Source organism: Penicillium cosmopolitanum, assembly GCF_028827165.1.
Source record: "Penicillium cosmopolitanum strain IBT 29677 chromosome Unknown utg000012l:1.0-3308103.0:1.0-3310761.0, whole genome shotgun sequence".
Lineage (NCBI taxonomy): Eukaryota > Fungi > Ascomycota > Eurotiomycetes > Eurotiales > Aspergillaceae > Penicillium > Penicillium cosmopolitanum.
Genome location: NW_026622682.1, coordinates 1,988,431 through 2,011,578, shown reverse-complemented (window position 1 = coordinate 2,011,578; position 23,148 = coordinate 1,988,431). Strand labels below are relative to the sequence as shown.

Genomic DNA, 23,148 nt, shown 5'->3' with positions numbered 1-23,148 from the left:
TAAAATCCCTGTAGTATGTACTTGCATTAGTGATGGAAAGCCACATAGGCAGTGTAAAGCTCAGCTGTGTGGAAACTCTTTGCAGACAAGATGGTGGTAGTTGAAATCAAATGCAGAGATGATTCCCCCAAAATGCACCAAGGTAGCAATCACCACTAGAATATGGAAAATCTGATGAGATGATCCGACGAGGTCAAATTTACCAGGTGCTAAGCATTCGGGTATGCGCGTCTAAAGCTAGTCATCAGAAACTGTCCTTGCAGGTTGTTATCAAGCTAATGAGCAATGACCGACCGTATAAAAAAAGGCCCCTAGAAGCAGAAGCCACCCTTCAACAAGATAGTATGGCATTCCGGATTTTTTGGTCATTTGATGGAAGCCAAATATGCTGATACCATGGGCGATGGGGACAAGGCCTGAGAGACCAGTTGCGATAAAGGCACCAACACGGAAGGTCCGCCATTGTGGTCCTTGAAATTTCGGGCTGAGTAGTATGAAGACAGCAGAAAGACTGAGCGTAGTAGTCTAGAAACAATATCAGCATGTTTTAATATATTCCATGGTCGCTGCATTATGCTTGGGTCTCCTACCATTATCCAATAGCTTCGTTTCAACATTGGCTCACAGTAAAATATCATATCTATTCCAGAAACAAAATCTCCAAGAGTCAAGATAATTATCCCAATAAAATCCAGGTGTAACCAATATTCGCAGACACCTCTCGAGTGACTTGAAAGTGTATGAAGAATTGCCGAAAATGCCAGGCAGATGACAGCTGTCAACAGAAAGAATGCGAAAACGAGGTGATCTTCAGCGGTCGCTTCCGGGTACTGAGACCGAATATAAATGTACATTGCGAGTTCGGCAGTAGCGAAGAACATACTCGGTATCAAATGGGAGTAGATGTTCACGGTCTCGTTGTGTAGATACAACCAACTAGCGAAGCAGGCGGGAGTAGAAAATGATACTGGACGGTAACCACCATGAATGAATTCATTATCTTTGTACCACTCCGGTATCTCCTCGTATGATAGAAGTACTCGATTGTTCTGGATCCCATCGGAAGTATTGAGCGGATTGTCTTGCGCACCCTTTGCTGTCTCGATTGAGGAATATGATTTTTCTAGGCGCGTTGTGGTTGCCATTGTGCACAAGGTCAATTGACTCAATTCGCCCGCGGGACCGATCAATTCGTATATCTTGACTTCCTGCGCACTGTGTTGGAAGCTTGAATGTATTTTGGGCCTTTTGAGAGCCCCTGTCTACCCCTCGGCCTGTGTAACATGCGGTGAAGGTTTAGTAGTTCCCACATGCACGTGGGAGCTAGGATCGACGATGTGAATTCCGATTGCGTCCCGCTCATTTACGGGATACTAGTCAGGGGTTCCGAAAAGCTGCCCAGCTGGGCGGGTGCTAGCGGTGTTCGCTTTTGCCGCGTTTTTCGTAGAGAGAGTGATAGTCTTGTAGTAGGATCATGGCGCATGACAAGTAATTTCTTCGCGATAGACTTGCGTGCGACTCGCGAAAGTCTTTCCTTTGAGTTGAAAAACAACTTTGAACTCCAGGCTTGAAAATTTCAAGTTGAACTTGAACAGCAGTTGTGGATATTGTGAAGAGTTCAAAACGTAGTTGGTACCTAGGTATGAGATATATATCTACAGCATCTACTACCTGCCCAGGTGAAAATCTACCTTACTTTTTTGCCGGTGCAAACTTGAAGGATTAGTACCTAGGTACGATATAACTTTCAAGGTTAATCTTTCTGCTTTTAACACTGTATCAATTGATTATGGGATACTATGTTATCGTTCTAGTGGGTTAGTTAGGGGACAACCTTGAAGTTGAGGGGATGAATGTATGCACGCGGCAAGGAGATGGTCACAAGTGATCGCTGACCTGACTTTTTTTCTCATATAACCATACATAGCGGGCAAAATATCAACAAGCTCGCGTAGCTCAGTTGGTAGAGCGCGGCACTAGTAATGCCGAGGTCTTCAGTTCAAATCTGGACGTGAGCATTGTCTTTTTGCATTCCTCCCATTCAGGAATGCAAGGCTTTTTTTTTCGCTTCTCCTATTGAATCACGTTCGGTAGACCATAAAGGGAGTAAGTCCGAGCGTGGTGGTACATCTTTCTCTCTCGACAACAATGGGTTCAACTGTATTTTGCCTGTATTTTGCCATGTGCCGAGGGCATTGTGCCATAGTTGATATTTTCCCGCCCGCAACCACAACCCGTGCATCCAGTTGAATTCGTGCGCTCCAAGTGTTGTCACAGGCCTTGTTACTTGAGAAATACCAGGGATAACTGCACTTATCCTTGCTCTGACTGCAGATTCACCACACCTTGTGTGTGTGTTTTGTCTCCCTTGATATCGTGGCGGATGTCCGACCGTCAAAAACAGTTATTGGTCGTGAGGGTGCTCGGCCATCATATAAGTGACCGGGGGCGATTGAGTAAGAGTCAAACTGTTTAATGAAAAGCTATAAGACCATGCGCGGAGCCACGAACCTCGAAAACTAGGAGCCGGAACCCTAAATAAACATAGTAACGGATGTTCGAGTAGGGTAGCTTGGATATTATTCGATCATAATAGCCCACTTGGACCTGTAAAGAGGTGGCTGCTGCCACTTTGGACAGAGATAGATGCAATCTAAATGCAATTCCATGTACGGTCAATTGACCCAAAAAACGCTCCAATTCATGGTTGTTTATATCAGTCATGCAGCCAAAAAATAGACATCTCATCGAGATGCAAAATGGTATGCTCACGTCCAGATTTGAACTGAAGACCTCGGCATTACTAGTGCCGCGCTCTACCAACTGAGCTACGCGAGCTTGATGAAGTTCGGCTGAATATTCTGCTTATATGAAAAAAATCTTCAAAATAAGCTCGAGATCGCCAAAAAGTACACATAGGAAAGCATCCGCCCCGGCCGAGACATATTTCTAGTATGTGGGATTAGGTTATTTGATTTCCTGCTCATCCAAACCCAACAACCTAGACATTAGGTAGCGTGGTCGAGATAAACATGTCTGGTACCCAGAGAACCGAACGTACCAAGATGCCGTTCCAAGGTTGCCTTCCTCTCAAACCCCTGGAATAGAACTACGTTATAAGTTGCTTCTTAATACCATGGGTGAGAAAATAGCAAGAACGAGCCACAGCTTTCTGACTCGCGGGTTGGGCAACAGATCCCTGTCGGGGGGCTTAAAGACTGGCATATTATTGGTCAAACTAAACCGTCGGAACCCGACTTCAATAGGCCAAGATACGGGCGACCCGGAGTTAAGAGCAAGCATTGAACAGAATGAACAAATCATACACGATGTAACCTTAAGACCAAGCTATTCCCCTTCGACATTGGACTAGGCGACATTATAACATGACCCGGGCTCTCTTTTGTTCTCCCATAAGTTTTCAACCGATTTGTTTTGCAATATCGAAAAAGTAATAAATTCAACAAATTGATTTGAGAACTTTATAGGCGTATTCCATCGGTGGTGGCAACATGGACGACCCTATGGCGACAAATCAATGCGACGATGGATGGTTTGGCCCTGCCGTTGCGACCGAAAGTTGTCGCGGAGGGTTTGACTTCACGATACTCTTTGAGTCTACTATTCTAGCTGTCACCCCTAGTGCTTGTTTCCTTTTACTGGCTCCTCTTCGATTCTTTCAGCTGTCTAAACAATCACCCAAAGTGAAATCATCCTCTCTCCGTATGGCGACATTGGTAAGTGAGCTTGATCACTGAAATGTATTCCATTCAAAGCCAAATAAATGACTAAAAGGGGCTCGTTTGCAGTTGGTCTCAGCACTGTTTGTATCCCTTCAGATAGTTCTTCTTGTGGTGGTTAAAACACAACACATAGGAGGGCATGCCTTACTTGCAGGCACAGCCCTCGAATTTGTAGCAGCACTTGCTGCTGTAACGCTTATCGACTTGGAGTACTTCCGCTCCATTCGTCCTTCATCTTTAACCTCAGCCTACTTGTCCGTGACTTTACTTTTAGAGATAGCGAGAACGCGCACCGCATGGCTCTTACATGACAACTCATTATACCCGGCGTGCCTCTCCGCCTCTCTCGCCATGAGATTAATTCTGCTCACTCTGCAGAATGTGGAGAAGAAGCGCTGGCTTCTACAGAAGACAGAGAAACTATCAGATGAAAGCATTGGTGGTCCATTCAATCGAGGTTTTTTCGTTTGGCTAAATGGTCTTCTCCGTCAAGGATACAATGCTCTATTGAGTGGGAACGAACTGCCACATATTCATGAAAAATTGTCCTCACAAGATTTATCCAAGAGTTTCGAAGCAGCTTGGGAAAACTGCAACCAGAATCGCAAAAATGCTTTGATGCTCGCCATAGTCAAGTGTCTGCGCTGGGAGATCATAGGAATTGCCGTGCCCCGACTTGCTGTCATTGGCTTTAGCGTTGCGCAGCCATTCATTGTGGGCAGAGTCGTCGATGTCTTACAAGAAACGGACTCTTTCTCACTCGACATGGGATACGGGCTGATTGGAGCTACTGCGATTGTTTTCATTGGGATTGCTGTATGTGACCTTAAAATAACTTGAGTTGACATGCGAGAGTCTGATAAAATCTACAGGTGACAAGAGCATTATACGAGCACTTGGGATTTCGAGCCACGACAATGATTCGCGGAGGTCTTATGGCTCTTGTGTACCAACACATGATGGATCTTCCACTGGGAAGCACCGACGAGTCTAGTGCCATGTCTCTCATGGGGTCGGACATAGAAATGCTGGCCGAATATTTCAACTCCACAGTTTGCGAAACATGGGCAAATGTCCTTCAACTGGGACTGGCAACATGGTTACTGAAAACCCAGGTGGGAGCTGTCTGTATTGCGCCAATCGTGATCGTGATAAGTAATGATGCCATTCTGACCGGGACAAATATTCCTGAGCAAAAGCTAATAATTTCCGTGATAGCATTTGTTGCCTTTTCTTTTGGCACGGGGAATTCAGTGTCCTATCGACAGAAGAAGTGGCTTGAGGCCACTGAAAAGCGCATAAATTTCACGTCTGCGATTCTCGGTTCTATTCGAAATGTGAAAATTCTTGGTTTGACCGAGATTATGCAAAAAATGATTGATTCTTCGCGTCAAGATGAACTTCAAATATCCAAGAAGTTTCGCCGAATCCAGACCGTTCGGGTTTGTACAGGTATGCCCAATCCCCGGCTGTCAGAAAGCGACACCACAGAGGAATGAATGTACTGATAAGTGTTCTACAGTCAACCTGCCAAATGTCTTTGGGCAACTTGCAACATTTGCTGCCTACGCTATAGTGGCAAAGATCCGTGGGTCTGATGGACTCTTCGTCGCGCAAGCCGTTACATCGCTTTCACTGATTAACCTAATGATATTCCCACTCAGTAGCTTACTTTTAGCTATACCTGACACATTTGCGTCAATGGGTTGTCTCGATAGGATACAAGGGTTCCTGAGGCATTCAAAGCGTCTTGGTAGCTACCCCATTCTCCTATATTTTCTGTCCTTGATAAAGCCTTTTCTGCTTCAAAATTTGCGAGATAGACTAATGACATTTATTGTACAGATAAAAGGGCATATCAATCATTACCGCTCGAATCTTCGATGTGCGCTAGCTCTACATCAGACATTGCGTTGAGTTCATTGCCGCCTCCACCAGAGACGAAGCATACCGTGATGTCCTTGAAAAATGTTCGATTTGCCTGGCAGGCCTCTTCAGCGGAGGAAACTGGCATCAACCTGAAAATAGATTCCTGCCAAACAGGTACATTGGTTTTGGTTATTGGGTCAGTCGGCAGTGGAAAGTCCACCCTTCTAAAAAGACTTGCCGGTGAGACACCGGTGATGGAAGGCGACTACTTCATTGAATACCCCGATATAGCCTTCTGTGACCAGACACCATGGCTTATCAATGCGTCAATCAAGGAGAATATTGTCGGGAATTCAAAGTTTGAGCTTGATCATGAGTGGTATCGCACCGTTATAAGTGCATGTTCTCTAGACACTGATTTCATGAAAATGCCCGAGGGCGACCAGACACCAGTCGGCAGCCAGGGGAATAAGCTCAGCGGTGGACAGAAGCAGAGAATTGTAAGTGGCACCTAAACCATTCTCAGGTTCTTCGATATTTTTGAGAAGCTTCGATGAGCTAACAGGAGATTCCACAAAAGACAATTGCGCGAGCTCTATATTCCCGAAAGAGAATCTCTTGTTTTGATGATATATTCAGTGGTTTGGATAATTCAACTTCGAAATTAGTATTTGACAAAGTATTTGGCCCGAAAGGATTACTGCGTCGACTGGGTGGCGTGGCATTCATGGCGACACACTCTGGTATGTTGACTCCACTTCCGACTGAAATATTCAGCTATTTCCAGTGTCTGCTTACAATTTCAACTCTCTAGTTGAGTACGCAAAATTTGCCGATTTTATAATTATTCTAGGAGATAATGGCCAAGTGCTAGAACAGGGCAGCCCAGAATGCCTTCGAAGCTACACCGTAGCTGCTCCTGAGCTAAATAAGACGGAAACAAAAGAGAGCAACCCAAGGCTTGATTTAATTGATGATCACGAGAATCAACAGGAGACTCAAGAGCCAGAACTGGAGTCTTTGAGTGACTCTTCTCGCGGCGATAAACCTCAAGGAGGAGCCGATCTATCGATCTATAAGTATTACTTTTCAGCTCTCGGATGGCAAAGAATTTTGTTCTTGTTGCTTTTCTTGATAATCGACTCTGGAATGGGTGGATTCCGATGTGAGTTTTCGTCTAAATTATTAAGCGCGTGAGAAGACTATGAATCTTACCATTGATTCAGATATATGGATTGAGCTTTGGTCCTCCAGCAACTCGCAAGGTCCCAATCCAGACTTGGGATACTGGCTTGGACTTTACACTTGCTTCTCATTTATTGAAGCAGCAACACTCACCCTTGCTGTTTAGTAAGTTTTGAATTAACTCATCTTGAAAATACTAGGTTAGTACAGATTCGCTAACTTTATTTGTTCTCAAGCTGGACTTGGGTTGTGATTGTACCCGTCGCTTCTAGAAACCTCCATTCAAAAGTTCTCTCCGCTTGCATGAGGTGAGCCAGTCTACCAAGCTTTATTTCTGCGTGCTAATTTGCTTAGCGCATCCTTGTCATACTTGTCGAGTGTTGAGACTGGGTCTTTAGTTACCCGCTTTAGTCAAGATATGAGACTTGTCGACATGATTCTCCCTCGGGGTCTCATAAATGCCGGTTTTCGTAAGCATACGACTTGATGAGGCTTGAGCAAAAGACTAGAGACTAATCATGCCTGCAGAATTTTTCGCGGCCCTTGCCCAGGGTGCTATTGCAATAGCGTCCTTGCCGTATTTAGCAGCTGTTCTTCCATTCCTCCTGGGTTTACTCTTTTTGATCCAGCGGTTCTACTTGAGAACGTCTCGCCAATTGAGATTACTGGAGTAAGTTTCCTGACCTGTACTCTCCAGTTGAAACCTATTCTAAATGATTTATAGAATCGAACTAAAAAGCCCTTTATACACCCACTTCATTGAATCACTCGCCGGAGTGGTCACAATCCGATCTTTCTCGTGGGTGGATATATCTGTGTCTAGGATGGTCTCAATGCTTGATACAGCACAAAGACCGTATTATCTCCTGCTGTGTATTCAGCGATGGCTAAGCCTGGTTTTAAACCTGGTTGTGGCGGCATTGACAGTTCTTCTTGTGGGAATGGGATTTGCTCTCCGCAGTAAAGTGAATCCAGGCCTCCTCGGAATTGCTCTTGTTATGATGATAGATCTTGGACAGGTCTTGTCATCGCTTATCCAGAGTTGGACATTACTTGAAACTTCTCTGGGGGCCATTTCACGCATCAAAGACTTTTCGGAGAAGACCCCTTGCGAGGAAAATGATGTACGGCATTTGACTCAACCAAGCCCAGAGTGGCCAAATCGTGGAGAAATCGAGTTTGAGGATGTCAGCATCTCGTACGGTACCACTGAAGACATCAAGCCCGTGATAAGTGACATTTCGCTTCAGCTGAAGGCAGGGTCCAAGGTCGGAGTCTGTGGCAGAACTGGAAGGTAAATATAACTCGAATCAAAAGACTTCAGAAATTCGGGAAAAGCTGACTGGAATTTATCGTTAGTGGGAAGAGTAGTTTGGCAATGTCCCTTCTTCGCCTCAATGAGTTGGTGTCAGGTCGGATCATCATCGACGGACAGGACATTTCGAACATGTCCCGATCGACAGTTCGGCAGAGCATAAGTTGTCTCAGCCAGGATCCATTCTTTTTCCCGGGTTCCATCCGACAAAATGCTGACCCTTGGGGTCGCGCAACGAGTACGGAAATACTTGATGCTTTACAGCGGGTTGGCATTTGGGATTCTATTGCAACAAAACTCGACGGCACCGTCGATGATGTGCTGGAAACAAAACTGGACCACGGTATATTATCTCAGGGACAGAAGCAGCTGTTTTGCCTCGCGAGGGCATTGCTTAAAAGAAGCAAGGTTTTGATTCTAGATGAGCCGACAAGCAGGTATGCAGATTTTTCTTTCTCACTTCCTAATCTAATACTGTGAGCTTGAAACCGGAGGGCATGCTAATGAAATACGACAGCTTGGATCGAGAGACAGATGCCAAAGTCCAACAGGTCATACGGGAATCGTTCGGCGACTGTACCGTCATCATGATAGCGCATCGAATCCGTACCTTGGTGGATTTTGATCAGATTATAGTACTAGATAATTGTCGAGTGATAGAACAAGGAAGCCCAAGTGAATTGATCGGCAGAGAGGGCGGGGAGTTTTCGAAGCTCTTAGACCTTGAATCATGAGCCCTTGCCAAGTGGGCTGGTAGACACCAGGTGAATTGAGAATAGTGTTACGCTGTTGAAAGGGAGATGATAGTTTTTCTCAATTTATTGAAGCATATAAATTCCATCGTGTCCTTTTAGAAATGATTGATAAAAATGAGATTCCCTAAAAGGAAGTTATTCGCGACGTCAGTCCCAAAGCGGGCCTGCGGGTCAAAAGGATAGCCGAATATACCGTGAAATTCCCCGCATATCGCATTTGCTCTTCAGCCAGCGCAACGCGCTAATGCCATGCTCCAATCCACAGCGAAATTGAGGACGAGGACCGGTTGTCTGCGATGTAAGTGATGTAGTGGTGATTTCGAGAGATCCTTGATGGCTAATAGGGCACTGCGTATGACTGAGCAGGCAGAAAGCGCCGAAAGAAATGCGACGAAACCCGACCACGTTGTGCAGGTTGCACTGGCAATGGACTTGACTGCGAATGGCCATCTGGAAAGGGGCCTGTAGATGGTCGAAGAGGCAAGAAACGCCGTCATGCCGAGTGCGACGCGTCTACCAAGCCACTATCCAGACTGTCCATCGTGAGGCAACCCTCATCTCCCATAATGCCTTCGCCATTTCATACAGAAGAACACTATTACCTTTACCAGCATTTCACTTCTACCATCCTTCCACGATTGGTTCGCCAAAGCTCGATTGACCAAAGTTATATGTTATGTCTGGCTCCAGAGTATCCACCCTTGATGGGCGCGATGATCTCTGTTGCCGGTATGCAGATCGCGTCGCGACCGAGCTGGTCCGTCAATTGTGCTGTAAAAAGCTATCTATACACAATAATATCGCTGCAGAAGTCTCTCATGCAAATTGAAAAAGCAGGGAATGACGATCGACTATTGGCAACCGTGATTCTGCTTTCTGTCTTTGAAGTATAGTCAAGCCGCCCCTCCTCCTGCGAAGAAAAGCAATCGGCTAATTATGGACAGGCTTCTCGACTGGACATGGCACCAAATGTGGCACCTCATACCACGGCATCGGGATATCTTCTAACTCAGCGACAGTCGCACCTGGGGAAGCGTTCTATAGCCCCGGCAGTATTTGATCGCATATGCATCGAGTCATTTATTTATCATGCTTCTATCATGATGCTCTTCGAACCATCTCTCGATGCTCTTTCATCTATCCGACGACAACTAGATATACCCGGGTATTTCTCTTATGTGGAAAAACGCGACATATCCGAGTCGCTCCCCGTCCAGCCAATTCTTCAAACATCCTATGACTTCTTCCTGTCAATTGCCGATGCTACGAAGCTCGCTCGCATATCCAGATCTTTGGACGACGCAGAAATAACGCTGTGGTGCCATACTTGGCTTAGACTACTTCAGTGGGACCAAGTTGATCATACGGATGACGTGTCGCTAAAACTCTACTTCAATGCCCTTCAAATATTGTTGCTGAAAACTGCTCCTGATTTGTCTAATGAAGAAAAGGCACTCCAGATATCCGAGTCTCTTCAGCATGGGCTGCACATTATCGTTTCGTTGGAGCCAGAAGAATATGCGCCTAGCTATCTCTTATGGCCACTAGCCATTCTTGGTTCGATCAGTATACTTGAAAAGGAAAAGACCGCGGTAAAAGACTACATTAACTTATTGATTCGGTCAAAGCGAGGAGGCCAAGCGGTATGGGTGCTGAAGCGTTTGAACAGGGTCTGGAACGTGGCTAAATTCCGTACCAATTGCCCACCCTCGGCAATGAGACTTGAAGGGCTGCAGATATTACTTGATGCGACATAACGCACTGAATATGAATTGAATAAACATTAAGAAAGATGAAATATACCTCCAAACATACAAGAAGATGCAGCAACTGAAACCAAAATAAGTTGATTAATTGAGGCCCGCCATGTTGTAGGTTGCAAAGTTCACAGTTCAAAAACTCCTATCATAGACAATCCTGGGTATCAAATACTAGTTATCCTTCTTACTTAAATCGCCCGCGGGAAAATCCCTCTTCAGGTTCCCTTGTAACATGCTGGCAACTAACGCGTATGCCTCGTCTTTGGCAGCGCACTGGGCTGTGCCCCTTATGGCTTCCTTATCCCACCCATGAGCGCAGCCATCCATCCTCTTATATACAGAATACTTCCCATCTATGCTAACGAGCCTCTGAGCGAGATCCTCTGCTTCCAAGGCAAATGAACATTGAGCCGCTGTGATGGTCAATACATTGTTGGGGAAATTGTTCGGATTGGCAAATTTGGGTGAAAGACGGGGGTCTTTTGGGTCTACCCCGTTCGGGATCGAACATTTGTGGCAGAGATGGGAGAATCCAGGGAATATTTTTCGCATAATCCAGTTGGATTTGTCCACTTGCGGCTTTTCCGGCGTAGGCAGAGCCATATTCGTTGGGCCGTACAGTGAGATGACAGTATGGAAAATGCTCGGTTGGCCTTCCTGGCAGAATTGCGAAGATGAAGAAGAGAGGCCGAGGGCGATATTGCCGCCCGAACTAAATCCGCTTAGTGATAGTTCTGAGGCATCGAAGCGGTCAGGTTGTGACCGGGCCCAATTCACGACATCTTCGGCGTCGTGGAATGCTGCCGGGAATGGATTCTCGGGCCCGAGACGATACTGTACGTCGAGGACGGAGTATCTAGTTTGATTTGCGACATAGAGACAGAATTCATCATCATTGCCATAAGTCGGAAGAACAGATCCACTGCCACAGAAGTTTATTAGGACTGGAGTGGGGTTTGTCGCGGTGGCAGGTTTGTAGAGATGGACTTTGATGGTGCGACCGGCATCTCGAGATGGAATGAAAATTGTCTCATTTGGCTTCGGGTTAAGATGGAGTCTAGGTCGAACGAGGGCACGAAGGACAGCAGCGATTGCCTTGTGATAGACATAGTGCAACCCCATAACGTTCTTGGGGCTCAAAGCCTGTCTGGATCTGGATCGCGCAGGTATCCGGATTTTTGCGTGGCAGGATATGTGGTCCAAAATTTAGCTCTAATTGGGGCTGCCTGTCATTAAGACCGACCATTCTCGCCCCTGACACGCGTGTCAACGGTCCCTTAGGCACATTCCATCCTGCAATATCCAGGTTTTGATCATGACGATGCCCATCGATGATCCCTACGTCATCGCCAAGATACCATTTGTGGATCGAACTTGAGGCGATAAACATCCTAATCAATGCCAGTTTTGGCTATGGATGAAGTGAAAGCAATAAATCATCTATTAATTTTGTTTTCAATCTCGAATATTGGCTTGTTATCAAAAATCAAGGCTTTGGGCGCGCTCAATGCGCAACCATTTCTCGAGGCAGCCTTGTCGATCACGGCATGATCACTCAAACAACGTGACCATACAAAGTCACAACTGGTAGTACTAATCTCCCAATTCCTTCTCTACTTAATATTACTCGAGGTAAGTGTGAGGGCATGCTGCAAGAATTGGGATTGTAGCATTTTTATCGAGTTCCAGCGTATCTGCAGAGATCTGAACCCTCTGCCCGAGTCCGGTAAGTCAACCCTTAATGAAGATCGAGCGGCAATCGCCGTGAACAAAGTACTCATGCTTTTATTCTCCCTGTTTGCTATTGAGGCCAGCAAGAAGGATGCAATTTCGACATGACCTCCGTCCCGACCTCCCGAAATCATAATTTGAACTGTAATCCCCGCGTCCTAAGAGATAGGTAGATTCAGGCCCCAAGGTTACTCTCTGCTAGAAGATGATGAGCGGATGAAAACGACGGAAAGGATGAAAGCGGCGGTGATACAAAGAGGGAAGTGAGAAGAGAGTGAGCCTATCTACAGGCGAAATTTGGTCCATGTCAGCCTTGAGGCCCAAGGCGCACACACCGTTTGTTACTTATGACATCCCCCGTATTTCGTTATATTTGGGGGCCATCCAACCTTTGGAATAAAAAAGAGCCCCAGACAATCGCACCTCAACTTCGCTCTGCTTTATCTTTGCATTTAAACCCAAATTTGCACCCGTCCACGCGATGTCCCTTCTTTCATTACCTCCCGAGATCCTTTTGTTGATAACATCCGATCTCCAACCTCACGACCTAAACGCGCTCATCCAATCTCACCCTTATCTCCACCGTACTCTAAACCCCTCTCTGTACTACGAAAACGTACACAATCACAATGCCTCAGCGCTATTTTGGTGTGCTTCACATGGGTACATCAAGACCCTAGAATATCTCCTTACCGCCGGTGCCAATGTTCTCTGGGCTTCAACATACCAACGGCAGAACTTTCAGCCCCCACCAGTGGACAAAACTTCATCTTCAAGTTTCCTGCCATTCAAACGACCAAAAAGGCGGCAGAATGGAGACCCCTCATCGAAGGAGCACCCAATCTCTATTGCAGCTGCCAAGGGCCATATCGAGATTCTGGCTAAATTCCTCGAGCTTGGGATCGATGTTAACTACAAAGATCCAAAGGGCCGGGATCCACTATCCCTCGCAGCATGCGGGGGTCATCTAGAGCTGTGCCGGATACTCCTTAATCAAGGGGCTGACTTGCTATCGTCTGATGACAATGATATGCGTCCTACAGACCATGCAGTAGTTCAAGGCCACCGAGGCACCGAAGAATTTCTCTTCCAAGAAGTGCAAAAACGGGCTATCTACACAGAGGATAGTTCTGAGTCTGACAGATCTATTGTACAACAACACTTACACTGGATGCTGAGATGCGCAGCAGAGAGAGGAGAAAATGATCGTCTAAAGTTTCTCCTAACTAAAAGCGAAGCAGAGCTGAATATTGTCCCTCCCATTCTTCAGGAGAATCTGGTTTCTGACAACTACGATAACCCTTGGTACCCGATTCCATGGCGAAGCTACACACCTCTGATCGCCGCGATACAATCAGCCCCCGACCCCATAAGCACAGCCAAGATCCTACTGGAAAAGGGCGCAGATCCAAATATTCTCGTTGCCATCGCGAACCCATTCATTACCAACGAAGATCTGGGGATGTATCAAAATGCCGTCTCCGCCGCTCTGGAACGAGATCAGAGCTATGCTCTAATCGAGCTTCTCATCGAGTATGGTCTAACCCCGATAAATTCAGAGATGCCTTTAATTCGAGCAACGCATTTGAAAAAGGTTGATGAATTTCGACTCCTGGTGGACAATGGTGCCTACTATCTATACATGGCTCACGCTATATGGCTCATCGGATATCAGCCTATACTGGATTTACTCACTGAACGAGGAATTCATTCGGAGGTAAAAGTTCCCCTCGTGACATGGGAACAGCTAACGGAGTCATTTGATTTTGATGAGTATTTAAATTCCGAAGCTGATCCGTTTGGGTTCAATAAAGACCCAATTCGCCCGGTGACCCCACCCCCTCACACAGAGGCTGAATGGGCTAGGTATCTGAACGGTCATTTTGATGATAATCCATACCCCTATTTTGTTGGGAACGCAGGGTGTCACTGTGGGACAGGAGCAATTGAGGCCTTTCAAGCTGCTCAGGTTTAATTGATCACGGTCCTGCGTCCTGGTTGGAACCACTCGAGCAGAAAACATTGGGGTAAAGAAATCATGCATCTATTCGTTAAGAATTTGAGACTTCAAGGGGTATGGCAGCATCAGTGGTGACCGGTTCAAAAGCCTTTGAAGTAATTGCCAGTAACTACTAGGAAAATACCTTGAAATACATTCAAATGCCCATTTTGACAATAGCAACCAACTACTACTACATCAGATCATGTTAGGCCAGTACCTACTAAGAGCCTACTCAATTGTTCAAGTTTCTACTAGTCAGTACCATGACCTAACTACTGGAAGCGAGTAATAAGAAGGAGCCCAGGAAAAAATCGAAAAGACAAAAACTTTTTGTTTCATGGCTGGCAATCATAAAGTTCTAAAAAAATAGAGAGATGCATATCTACCAAAGAGGCAAGAAAAGAAAGCAAAGGGGGGAAGGAAAACCCAAAAAACGCCGTCTATAAGATCTTCCCATGCGAAATTTCAAAAAAGGCCCAAAAATAAAAGGGCAACAAGCCAGAGGCATGACAAAGTATGCAAAAGGAAATACAACATCAGCAGGATATCCATTAGGCATCATTCCATTCCTTCAATATATTCAGGTTCAGGTTCGGATTCGATTCACGTTTATTTAGGCCTCATCGTCAGTGTCGACGGGCTTGGGGGTACCCTTGGGAGAGTTGAGCTGTGGAGGAGCACGTTAGCGATATGGTCATAGGCAATGGCTTTAACGGGGTTGGGAGAGAAACATACCCATTCAATATGACGGAGACGACGGCGAACCTCGCGATCCTTCTGCTGAGCGCGGGTCATCTTCTTCTTCTTCTTAGCGCGGAACTTGAGTTCTCCGCCATCCTCGGCGCCAGAGTTGACGGCCGAAGCAGCAGCGCTGGTGGCGGCCGAGGCAGCGGCGGAAACGCCGGCGGGGGTACCAGGGGCGGAGGGAGAGTTGGCAGCGCTGTCCTCGAAACGGTCGAGGCTGATGGCAGTGTTAGTGCGGCTGACGACGCGACCATCGGCAATGTGCAGCTGCTCAGGGCAGAGGGCACCGACGAATTCTTCGTTGTGAGAAATCATCACGACACCACCCTTGAAGTCACGGATAGCGACGGCGAGACCGCCGAGCGAGTCACGATCCAAGAAGTTAGTAGGCTCGTCAAGGACCAGCAAGTGGGGGTTGTTCCACATGGCACCAGCAAGGACGACCTTGACCTTCTGACCACCGGAGAGACCGGAGATCTCGTTGTGGTTGGCAATCTCGGGATCCAGACCAACGTCCTCGAAGTGCTTGGAGATGGTTTTGGGGTCGAGAACACGGTAACCCAGACCCTCACGGGAAGCCTCGTGATCGTCGAACTCTTGCACCATCTTGGTGAAGCCGCGGGCAATCAGGGTCTCACGGGAGATCATGGTGTTGTACTTGGGGAGCAGGCCGACCCACTTGACCTCGTACTGGAAGGTCTTCTTGTACTTTTGACGACCGATCAGGGTATCGATGCGGCGGGGGCCACGACCATCACCAAGGTCAATGGGGGTCTCCAGCTGCTTCTTGTCCTCCTCGGTCAAGATGCGGGTCTGCTTCAGGAACACCTCGCGATCATCACCGTTGGCGTAACGCCACATGATGTACTGGCTGGGGGTCTTCTCGAGATGCATCTCAACGTGCTCCAGAGCGTGCTGCTTGATGTAACCAATACGCAGGTTGGGGTGCTTCTCGACCTTGCCGCCCTGGGGAATGGTCTCACCAGTCAACATCTTGATGAAAGTCGACTTTCCGGCACCGTTACCACCGATGATGGCGACACGGGACGAAAGGGTCAAGGAGAGAGAGGCATCCTGGAGGGAAGGCTTGGGGGCTCCAGGGTAGGTGTACGAGCAGTTGGTCATGCGGAGAATGGCACGGGTGTTGGACTTAATACCAGACAGAATACCGGGAGGGGGGAACTTGAACTGCACGGTGGAGGCAGACAGAGTGTAGTAGCTCTTGCCCTCGGGGTTGACCTTGACGAAGTCGGCAAGGTTACCGGGGTAGTTGACCAGCTTCTTCTGCTCGTAGTGGTAGATATCGGTACAGACCTCGTCGAGGAAGCCGGAGTCGTGAGAAACGATCAAGCTGGTGATGTCGGTGTGTCTCTTAAGGTACTCTTGCAGCCACTTAACGTTGGCAACATCCAAGTGGTTAGTAGGTTCGTCAAGAAGAAGGACATCGGCCTTGAGAAGCATGGCACGGGCCAGAGCGAGCTTCATCTTCCAACCACCGGAGAGGGAGCCGACAGGCTGGGACTGGCGACCCTCGGGGCCATCAGTGAAGCCGAACTCGGTCAAGACGCTGCTAATGTGCTCCTTGCCCTCGCCAGCAACGGCGGGGTCCTTGGCAACATACTCCAGGATGCTGAGATCAGCGTCCTCACCCTGGTTGTGCTCGACGAAGCAGGTGCGGACCTCCTCGGGGGGAGGGAAACCCTCCAGCTTGTCGTTGGCGATGCTGCGCATCAGAGTCGACTTTCCGGCACCGTTGCGACCGCAAAGACCGTAGCGGTGACCCTTGACAAGACGCAGGTTGGTGTGCGAGAGCAGGAGCATACCACCGTAGGCAAGGGAGAAGTTGGCGTTGACGATGACAATCTCGTTGGGGTCGGCCTGGACAGGCTTGCCGAACTTGCGCTCATCCTCCTCGGTGAAGTGAGTTAGGACGGCAGTGGAGATAGCCTCGATGCTGTCCTCGGCAAGCAGACCGCGAAGATAGGGGGTGATGTTGGAGGGGATGCGGTCAAGCATGCGGGCGTTGATAGCCTCACGAACCATGCTAGCGACGTAGTTCTTGGTGAGGTCGTGGAACTTGGCATCGCCGAAGCCGATGAAACCTCCTTGCTCCTGGATCTTGGGGTTCAGGACAGCGAGGACCTCCTCGGGGGTAGTCTTGGTGACGGAGCCGGAGGCAACATCCTTATCGGCCATAGCCTTGTCCATGACATCGAGAGCACGGGTAGCCAGCTCACGAACCTCAGGGAGAGAGGCACGGTTCACGACATTCTTCACACCAGGCTGCAGCTTGGGCAGGAAAGTACGGGCCTCGGCGGGGTCGTGGACCAGCTTGGTCAAGTTCTCGACGACAACAACGGTCTGGCGGAGAGTTTCTTGGGGAGTGGTGGGGTCGTTGAGGGATCGCTCGAGCAGAGGAGTGAGGAGGGCGAGCACGGGGGAGGTGACAATAGCGACGAAGGTGGTCTGAGAAAGGGCGTGAATGGCCTTCTGGAGAGTCTTGGCCGATGGCTGCTCCATGGTCTGGATGAGCAGGGGAATACGGGGAGCGACATCGTCGTTGGAGAGCAGAGTGGTGAGAGCATTCATCGACTTGGTCGACTGCTTGGCCACCTCGCTCTTCAGATCGTGCATGCCGTTCTCGACGATGGGGATCAGCTCCTTCAGGGTCTTGCCGAGAGCCTCGCGCAGGACATCCTTCTCGCGCTCTTCCTCCAGGGAGCCAGTGCCCATCTGGGCGCCGACGGCCATCTTCTCGAGGAGAGAGTAGCCACCGACGAATCCTTGCCATTTACCGCTGCCCTTGCTCAGGTAGTTCTCCAGAGCTGGGACCAAAGCGTTGACCTTGGCCTCGGGGCTGAGGCAGGCGTACAGGGCATCGACGGCGTATTGAGCGGCGTCGCGGACGACGGCGCCCTTGTCGGCCAAGGAATCCAAGACGACATTCAGAAGAGCCTGATCTTGGAGAAGGAAAACGGCCTCACTGAGAGGGAACTCGCGAGGGAAGCGCTCAAAGAGGGCACCGATGATCAACATGGCACTCTCGCGCTTGGCGCCGTTCTTCTTATCGGCAGCGGCCTTGCGGGCCTCAGCGACGACATTGTAGTTGAGGAGACCGGCAGTACCGACACTCTGAAGGAGGAGATTGGCAACAGCATATGCGCCATCGAGGGAGACTTGGGAAGACTCGGCTGTGAAGATTGTGTTCAGGAGAGAAGAAATCTCTTCGGTGGTGGGGGGGAACCCCGGAGGGGGATTTGGCGACAACGGTCGGCATGACGGGGGTCTCAGAAGGAGAGACAGTGTGTGGCATGGTCTCCTGTGAGTCGCGACTCGAATCAATCGAGAAACTCGCGGGGGGTATCTGGGTATCTAGGAGAGAAGAGAGAGAAGAAGGGGGATAGACCCGCGATGCCGATGATAGTGGCGGGGCGGGGCAAACCGGGGGCCCGAGGGGAAAAGAAAGAAGCGAGCAAGAAAAAGACTAGCTCAAGATGCGATTTGCAGATATTTTTGCAAAAGCGCAAGGCCACACAGACAACCACCAGAAACAGGGAAACTGTACAAAGAGAGGAGAGTTGGAGGAGAAAAAAGGAGAGATGCAACAGTGTTCCAAGTGTCCAGGCCAGCCGCAGCCCAAGCGGTGCTTACAATTTTTTTTTTTTTGTTTTGGGGGGCGACCAGCCAATCAGCCAATCACGTTCCTCCCGATTAACCAGATTGGGCTTATCAGTGTTTGGCGGTGTGAGGGGGCAAATTATTACTCAGCTGGGATGGATGCCGGTGTAAACTGGCAGAATAAATATCACCTGATGGTGCCTTGCAGCCTTGCAGCCTTGCAGCCTTGTAGCCTTAGTGCCTGACTGCCTGAGATGACCCAGAGTGAAGGGATGTTTACTCGACAGCACACTCCGAACATTCAGATTCTTACTTCAGTCAAGTCCCTCCTTTATGTGCATCTTTCAATCCCATTTCCTTGCTAATGTTACTTCGACTCCCTATCTGCACATGCTGATGTTGCCAGCCAGAGATATATCATCCATAGATGATACCAGTTCCTAAGATCTACCTTGGGGATGGCATGACTATCTGGACGAGATGCTTCCAACCGCCTCTGTCCTGGTACTACCAGTGCCAGTGCCAGTGTGATGATTGCACTGGAGCTATTAGTAGTACTAAGTATGCTAACCTCAGCGTTGCTGCTACTCGTGCAGGTACGTCATCCCAGGCTGTTAAACAGTATCACAAGCGTGTGTTCCACCCGCGGACTCGGTCGGATGGCCGACCTACAGCCCTAGCGGTACTACTACTAGTAGTACTTTAATTCTACCCTAGAACTTTACATCCCTCACCGAGATTCTCTTTATTATCATCCGACTTCGCTGCTTACAACTTCTACAGATGTTCCGCTCCCCCTCGGCCCCGAGGTTATAGGCGGGTAGCGGTTATCCGCAGCAGTGCTAGTACTCCGCGGAGAGAGAACAACACTTTCACAACACCTATGATGGGGATAATTGGCTATTATTTAGATTATATCTAGAATGTGAGAAGATAATGCCATGATCACTGCCAGTGTCAGTGTTCAAACAATCTTAGTACTGTACAATCCGATGTCGGTGACCGCATGCAGCCGCCCCGGGCCTCGGTTGAGAGTGAAAGACGCTGGGCGTGGGAGCCCCGCGTCCAGCCGAGTGAATGCATGCAAGTACCGGTCGATCACAGGTTATCCTTTTTTTTGGTGGCTTTTAGTTTGACTGCCTTTTATCTGTGGTGATTTTCAACTTCACCTTCTTCCTCCTCCTCCTCCTCCTCCTCTCCTTCTTATCACCACTTCCATCCTCCCCTTCACCACTCCTCCCCCCCGCAATTGTTCCCGCCCCCGCACTATCCACACCTTCCCCAGACTCCTCCCATCCCTTCCACCTCAACAATGGCTCTGAGCTTCAGGACCACCCGCCATGCCACTCGCCTGATCCAGGTATGTGCCAGCAGAACACCCTCAATCCCAATCCCAATGGGCTACAGCTAACAAATCTCCAGGCATCCCGCCCCTTCCTGTCGGCCCGCACCTATGCGACCGCCGAGCCCGACCTCAAAACCACCTTGAAGGAAGTCATCCCCGCCAAGCGGGAGCTCCTCCAAAAGGTCAAAGCCCAAAGCGACGAGACCATCGGCGAAGTCAAGGTCGGCAATGTCATCGGTGGCATGCGTGGCCTCAAGGCCATGCTCTGGGAAGGCTCCGTGCTCGACGCCGACGAGGGAATCCGCTTCCACGGCAAAACAATCAAGGACTGCCAGAATGAGCTACCCAAGGGCACATCAGGAACCGAGATGCTCCCCGAAGCCATGTTCTGGCTCCTCCTGACTGGCCAAGTCCCCTCCACCTCCCAAGTCCGCGCCTTTTCCCGCGAACTCGCCGAAAAGTCCGAACTGCCTACCCACATCCTCGACCTGATCAAGTCTTTCCCCAAGACCATGCACCCCATGACACAGCTTTCCATTGCCGTCGCGGCCCTGAACACAGAGTCCAAGTTCGCTCAGGCATATGAGAAGGGCCTCAACAAGGCCGAGTACTGGGAACCTACCTTCGACGACTGTATCTCGCTGCTGGCTAAGATCCCCCGCGTCGCGGCGCTGGTCTTCCGCCCGAACGAGATCGACCTCGTCGGTAATCAGAAGCTCGACCTGTCCCAGGATTGGGCATACAACTTCGCCGAGCTCCTCGGTAAGGGCGGAGAGAAGAATGAGGATTTCCACGATCTGCTCCGTCTATACCTCGCCCTGCACGGCGATCACGAAGGAGGCAATGTCTCCGCCCACGCAACCCACCTCGTCGGCAGCGCCCTCAGCGACCCCTTCCTGAGTTACTCTGCCGGTCTGCTCGGCCTGGCGGGTCCTCTTCACGGTCTGGCTGCGCAGGAAGTCCTCCGCTGGATTCTGGCCATGAAGGACCAAATCGGTACCAAGTTCACTGAGAGCGACGTCCGCAATTATCTCTGGGATACTCTCAAGTCCGGCCGTGTTGTGCCCGGATACGGTCACGGTGTCCTGCGCAAGCCCGATCCTCGTTTCGAGGCCCTGATGGATTTCGCTGCTACCCGCCCCGACGTTCTCGCCAACCCCGTCTTCCAGCTCGTCAAGAAGAACTCCGAGGTTGCTCCTGGCGTGCTTACCGAGCACGGAAAGGTACGTTAATACTCCACGCTGTTGGGATAGATCTTCCTGCAAGAATGTATTTATAACTAACTCACCACGTCACAGACCAAGAACCCCCACCCCAACGTCGACGCCGTATCAGGCGTCCTCTTCCACCACTACGGCTTCCAGCAACCCCTGTACTACACCGTCGCATTCGGTGTGAGCCGCACTCTCGGACCCCTGGTCCAACTCGTCTGGGACCGCGCCCTGGGCATGCCCATCGAGCGCCCCAAGAGCATCAACCTGCTGGGTCTTCTGAAGAAATAAGCTGTTGACTGACTCGACGCTTCCCACGCGGGTGGATGAAGCCGAGTGATGAAAATGACGCTAGCGAGTTCTTTCTTTTCTATTTATCTTTCTTTCGTTATGGTTCTGTCTAGACTGCTTTTTGTACTTATTGCAGTGGCCGGCTCGATTCCGGTGATGTTTCATAGACTTCAAGTTACTTATCCAGCAATGCACTGCGACTGGGTGGGAGTGTTTCTTCGAAATACTTGCTACCAACGCTGATTTCGCTGGAGATTTCGAATTCTTGTTATCGTAATATTTACTGCATGTAGTGGGCTGCTTCGAGAGCCATGAAGTGGTGATGCATGCGAAGAGATGCAGCTAAGGCGATATTGATGAGGCCACAATCAACACTGGTCTGGTCTTCCTGGAAGGTCTTGGGGACTCAACTACTTTATCAAACTATTTCGAGTTCAATAACATCGATGTCCAGGAAACTCGTCTCACGAAGATTCGGGAGATGCCTGGAGGCTGACAAGTAGCACAACAGCAAGTCATGTCCAACCCGATGCTTTCTATTCCAGTTACACGTAAGCCCACTTTGCTTTCGTAGAGACCCCATGGACCCTGGTGACAGAACTTAAAATAAAACATCATGAATATGATGCTGCAGTTTTTGGAAACCTTAGAACCAGCGTTGTGGTACTGGATGATAGTTACTATGTATGTGACCGTGACGTATATAAAGCTACTCTGGACTGTAAGACTCCGAGTCGGAGCAATGCGGACGCATCTTCTCATCTGGATAATATCAAGCTTATAGTAATATGTTCACCTCTCTCTCTATTACATACTACATTCCAACTTGAAGGTAGTGGCCACCTGTGTGCCTGACAGGACGTAATAGGGCTAAAGTTGCCCCAGCCCATTAAGGACCCAAACGTCCTAATTGTGTCTGTCCTCGCCCCTTCAACACAGGTAATACTAGGCTTATCAATCTCATGCATGACAATCGCAACAGCCATAATGGTCTTACGGTTTCATATCTACTTTTACATCGATCGCAAGAGAAACGAGTGGATTCTTACTTCAGCAACTGCTGGATGGGTATCAGCAAACCTTTCGCATTTAATATCCTACTAGTAGTATCCTATTTCGAAACACCTTAGCTAACATACCTAGACAGGCTCTTGGGTGCGCCAGTACATTAATTTATCTATACACCATGTATAAAAGCGCCATCAGTCCTGCGATTTATTGGATGGTCGCAAGTGGCCAGGTTCTTCAGATATTCGGCGTTATGCTCGTCAAGCTCTCTATGACCTTGTACATTCTCCACCTGCAAGGTCCGGTTTATGTTATTGGGAGATGGATTCTTATCTGTGCTGCTGTGATTAATGTGGGCTTAATATATGCATCTGCGTTGCGTCAGAATCGACGTCGGTCTTTTGCGAAGGTCAGGCTCAGGAACTAAAGTTGATCTAGCTAGTCACAGCCCTTGTGGTCTCGGTGCTGATTTTATTACCATCCACGCTATGCAATAACGTACAGACTATGAATGTGTCGCGTTGCCGTGATTATATCGTCGCATTAGCATCCGTGTCAGCCTGTAAGTTAT

General features: G+C 48.9%; 7 protein-coding genes across 7 annotated transcripts; 4 read left to right on the top strand and 3 right to left on the bottom strand.

Annotated features, from left to right (window-relative positions):
- Positions 1–60: 60 nt before the first annotated feature.
- Positions 61–1,145, bottom strand: N7509_013490 (hemolysin III family protein; the record flags this gene model as incomplete). The annotated part of the gene is made up of 3 exons (XM_056638127.1): positions 61–231; positions 295–525; positions 591–1,145. 3 exons carry the CDS (start codon positions 1,143–1,145, stop codon positions 61–63), a joined length of 957 nt encoding a protein of 318 aa, XP_056481634.1.
- A 2,367-nt stretch (positions 1,146–3,512) lies between these two features.
- Positions 3,513–8,846, top strand: N7509_013489 (multidrug resistance-associated protein; the record flags this gene model as incomplete). The annotated part of the gene is made up of 14 exons (XM_056638126.1): positions 3,513–3,737; positions 3,810–4,559; positions 4,616–5,195; positions 5,266–5,496; positions 5,589–6,112; positions 6,193–6,355; positions 6,400–6,777; positions 6,803–6,962; positions 7,034–7,105; positions 7,152–7,267; positions 7,326–7,467; positions 7,522–8,091; positions 8,157–8,549; positions 8,594–8,846. 14 exons carry the CDS (start codon positions 3,513–3,515, stop codon positions 8,844–8,846), a joined length of 4,557 nt encoding a protein of 1,518 aa, XP_056481633.1.
- A 980-nt stretch (positions 8,847–9,826) lies between these two features.
- Positions 9,827–10,624, top strand: N7509_013488 (fungal Zn binuclear cluster domain-containing protein; the record flags this gene model as incomplete). Its single annotated transcript, XM_056638125.1, has 1 exon — positions 9,827–10,624. One exon carries the CDS (start codon positions 9,827–9,829, stop codon positions 10,622–10,624), a length of 798 nt encoding a protein of 265 aa, XP_056481632.1.
- Positions 10,625–10,798: 174 nt separating this feature from the next.
- Positions 10,799–11,749, bottom strand: N7509_013487 (alpha/beta hydrolase; the record flags this gene model as incomplete). The annotated part of the gene is made up of 1 exon (XM_056638124.1): positions 10,799–11,749. One exon carries the CDS (start codon positions 11,747–11,749, stop codon positions 10,799–10,801), a length of 951 nt encoding a protein of 316 aa, XP_056481631.1.
- Positions 11,750–12,839: 1,090 nt separating this feature from the next.
- On the top strand, positions 12,840–14,333 carry N7509_013486 (uncharacterized protein; the record flags this gene model as incomplete). Its single annotated transcript, XM_056638123.1, has 1 exon — positions 12,840–14,333. The coding sequence occupies one exon, from the start codon at positions 12,840–12,842 to the stop codon at positions 14,331–14,333; it is 1,494 nt and encodes a 497-aa protein (XP_056481630.1).
- Positions 14,334–14,973: 640 nt separating this feature from the next.
- Positions 14,974–18,417, bottom strand: N7509_013485 (putative mRNA-nucleus export ATPase (Elf1); the record flags this gene model as incomplete). Its single annotated transcript, XM_056638122.1, has 3 exons — positions 14,974–15,027; positions 15,096–18,290; positions 18,349–18,417. 3 exons carry the CDS (start codon positions 18,415–18,417, stop codon positions 14,974–14,976), a joined length of 3,318 nt encoding a protein of 1,105 aa, XP_056481629.1.
- A 1,617-nt stretch (positions 18,418–20,034) lies between these two features.
- Positions 20,035–21,569, top strand: mcsA (putative citrate synthase Cit1; the record flags this gene model as incomplete). Its single annotated transcript, XM_056638121.1, has 3 exons — positions 20,035–20,082; positions 20,145–21,290; positions 21,366–21,569. The coding sequence occupies 3 exons, from the start codon at positions 20,035–20,037 to the stop codon at positions 21,567–21,569; spliced, it is 1,398 nt and encodes a 465-aa protein (XP_056481628.1).
- Positions 21,570–23,148: the final 1,579 nt, after the last annotated feature.